General features: G+C 26.4%; 1 protein-coding gene across 1 annotated transcript; it reads right to left on the bottom strand.

The window, feature by feature from the left end:
- Positions 1 to 307: 307 nt before the first annotated feature.
- On the bottom strand, positions 308 to 2,254 carry LOC127132348 (putative UDP-glucuronate:xylan alpha-glucuronosyltransferase 4). The gene is made up of 2 exons (XM_051061292.1): positions 1,513 to 2,254; positions 308 to 1,251 (listed from the first exon to the last, which is right to left on the bottom strand). The coding sequence occupies exons 1-2, from the start codon at positions 2,252 to 2,254 to the stop codon at positions 308 to 310; spliced, it is 1,686 nt and encodes a 561-aa protein (XP_050917249.1).
- Between the last annotated feature and the right edge of the window lie 1,687 nt (positions 2,255 to 3,941).

Here is a 3,941-nt window from a genome sequence, read left to right as displayed (position 1 = left end):
CAATGAAATTTCATTGGCGCACAAGAAAAAGAAGATGGTGAAGATTGAAAGAATTGCAGAGAGAGAGAGAGAGAGAGAGAGAGAGAGAGAGAGAGAGAGAGAGAGAGAGAGAGAGAGAGAGAGGAAAAATAACATAACTAACTGTAACAGAACTTTTCAATCTTAACTAACTGAAATTTCCTTCTTTCACATTCAATTGTAACTAACTTTCAATCTATTTACACTAGGCCAAACTCAAATGTAAATCAAATGAAACTGAAACTAAACAACTTAAATTTGAATTACATTTAATATACATCACCTTATTCTAATTTAAATATTCCATCTTTCTAGCATCCTTAACCTCGGTTCTCCAATGTCCATCAGGAAGACTAGCATTTCTTGCTTTATTTTTGTTAGCCACAAAATTTTCATTTGATTTTCTTGTCATTGCACAATATGATTGCAGATGTGTTGGCATACTATCATAAAGTTGCCACCAAACTTCGTTAGCTGAGTCACTAGCAAATTCATGATGATCTTGCAAATCCCAATTACAATCATAATCTCTATAACACATCCATGGTTTCACCCCCAAATAATGTATAGCATACACATCTTCTGGTATCTGATGCTTATAATCATCTATATTCCTAAAGGATTTCATGTAGTTTAATTTTGATGGTAACCTATGCCACCATGTGAATACTTCATTCAAGAAACCTTGGTCACCTCCATTATACGGTTTAACCTTAGAAGTTTTATTCATCATGTTCTCAAACATGCATTGAGATGGTTCAACTACAATCAAACCAGAGTTGAATATTACTTTATTATTAGGTGAAGCTGATATTTGAGGGTAAGCAAAAAAATTATCAATATTCTTCAATACTAAAAAATCAGAATCTATGAAAATTATTTTGTCATACATGGTGAGTTGCCATATACGTAGCTTACTATAGTTCCATCTATTATATGCATGTTTGTTGGCAAATGGACTTCTGATACGTTGAATACGTGTGATTTTCCAACCTGCAGCTCTTAAACCTCTAATGGATTCAGGACCAATTGAATCATCGGCTAAAAGAACAAGATCTATGGGATCAATTATACTTTTATGAGATAAAATAATGCTTTGTGCAAGAGCAATTGCACCACAAACATAATTTTCTGAAGAGTGAAGAATAGTTACATAAGCTAGTTTTGGAATATGCATAGTACTCTTATTGTTCCCCAGTGATTGCGTTAAAAAACTCGGCCATATCTCTTTGCCTGCAATAATGAGGCACACTTAATTATAAAATTATTTCCTTAATCTCAACTATATTCATCTCATGTTATATGCAAGATTAAAAAAAATATTGATTAAATGATAATAAATCATCTAAAGTTCACACACAATTATAAAATCTCGAAAATTAATGATGAAACTAACTTTATGAGATAAAAGTTGGTAAGCAAATATGTTGGGAAAGTAGTAAACAAAACAAATCTCTATGAATGCATAAGATTCAAATTCAAAATAATGTGCACCTGTTTCTGCATTACCCGGAGAAATCTGACATGATCCAACAGGCATAAGAGTTTTATGTTTGAGTTTCTTCAAATCAGGTTTGTAAACCCAATAATCACTTTGATGGATCAATAAATCATCACATCTGAAAATCTCAACCATGGGACTACAAGATCCAATAAAAACAACATATATATTTCCATGATCACTCTTCAACTTTTCTAGCCACTTAGTTTCCACAACCAAATTAGCCACCACTAAATTCACTTGTAACGTAAACACATCTCTAATTCCTTCTTCCTCCATTGATGGCCCCCCACATGGAACCCTAGCCACCACAACATCAAGATTTTTGTAATTCTCAAAAGCTGGCATAGGTATATTTGGACATTTGGGCTTATGCATTTTTTCTTCCTCGTCAATCCATACTGGAAAAAAATCTTTCCATCTTAAATTCTCATCAACTCGATCGAAAATGATGGGTATAATATCTACTTGCGATCTAACTGTGTCTAGTTTTTCATCCATTGCTCTTGGATCGATGTTAACTAAACCTATCTTAATTTTCATTTTGCTATGAAAATCACTCACTATAAATTCAAACCAAGATGGTTTTGTGATCTCATGAACTTCATCTATTTCATACTTAAATGAAAGGAGAAACATGAGAATGCACACATAAATAAGAACAAGAAAAACATAACAACTTTTATGATTGGAAATTAAAAGAGACGGATAATTAGAAGACAACTTAGAAGACATTTTTTTTTCTTTCAAATTTCGTGTTCAGGACTAAGATGGATTATGATATGCTATGTTGACATACATTCTCAATAAATAGAATCAAATCATGTTCAAAGTGAACAATTTTAGTAGTCACATTGTCATATATGTTAAAAAGGTAAATAGCATTTTGGTGAACATTTCATATATTTATTTTTCTGTTTAAAGAGATGAGAATGTATTTAAATGGATGATTGCTGTAAAAAGAAGAGAAAATTATAAGTAATTTTAAAATATTAGGAAATATTATATTTAAAATGTTTAATTTTTTTTCTGTAAATGACATATATTGCTGATATTAACAAATTGGCCAAATAGCTATCTAAATTCACACACCCTGTCAATATTATGTAAATTATATTGACAGATAATTACAGCACAACAATAAATTATGTAACAATCATTTATTTAAAAATATTAATGTTTTATAATTATAACTTATTTTCACAGTATACAATACTGATATGGGATTAGTTTGAGAATCTCTGTTGATAAATCATATTTGTTTATACCATTTTTTATTGATTAAAACTTTGAAAATATCTTAAATGATATTTTATTCTTGCAATTTTGTTTAGTTTTTTTTTTTTACTTTTCATTTCCATTTATGTCTAACTAAGAACATACATGTATGTATTGTCACACGGATTTGTTATATATATTGTTTTTACGTAAAGTTCTTGCATAAAAAGAAATGAATAATATATTTAATTAATTAACTAATCATAATATAAAATTTGACTCATGCAATTGAAATGAAATAATATATATAGAAAAATATATTTGTTATAAAAGAGCTATATATTTATATATATATATATATATATATATATATATATATATATAATATATATATATATATATAATATATATATATATATATATATCTATATAATATATATATATATATATATATATATATATATATATATCTATATCTATATATATATATATATACTTTTAATATAATTGAATAAAATGATTATGATCATTAAGATTTTCTTTCAAATATGTTTATCAAATTATTATGACTATCTTTTTCTAAATTAGAATTGGATTTGATTTTGTGATTCAAATATTTGTCAATTTGTTTTTATGTATTTATCAAGGTTAAAAGTTTCTTCAATACTTTTTATATATTTATCAATGACAAATGTGTCTAATATTTTATTATATATATTAACCAATAATAAACAATTGTCACATTTATTTATTTGCAACAAATATTTTTTTGTATTCTTTATATTAATCATTATATATATATATATATATATATATATATATATATATATATATATATATATATATATATATATATATATTATATATATATATATATATATATATATATATATATATATTATATATATATATATCAATGATAAATACTTTTTCTGTGTTTTTTAATATATATACGTGAAGATATGAGAAATGGACCAAACTCAAGCCTTAAGACACAAGATACTACTTAGAAGAAAAAATTTGTATTCTTTATAGGAGTAAAGGGATGGTGTAGATAATTTTTACACTGTCAATTAATTTAAAATATTTTGTATCTCTTGATACTTTAAAATATTTTGATTTGATAGTCATATCATTGCACCTGTCGGAGAACATGTCATATTAAACCATACATGAAAAAATCATCTCCGGCATATATATATTC

Source organism: Lathyrus oleraceus, chromosome 3, assembly GCF_024323335.1.
Source record: "Lathyrus oleraceus cultivar Zhongwan6 chromosome 3, CAAS_Psat_ZW6_1.0, whole genome shotgun sequence".
NCBI classification, from domain to species: domain Eukaryota; kingdom Viridiplantae; phylum Streptophyta; class Magnoliopsida; order Fabales; family Fabaceae; genus Lathyrus; species Lathyrus oleraceus.
This window is presented reverse-complemented; position numbering and strand designations above follow the sequence as displayed.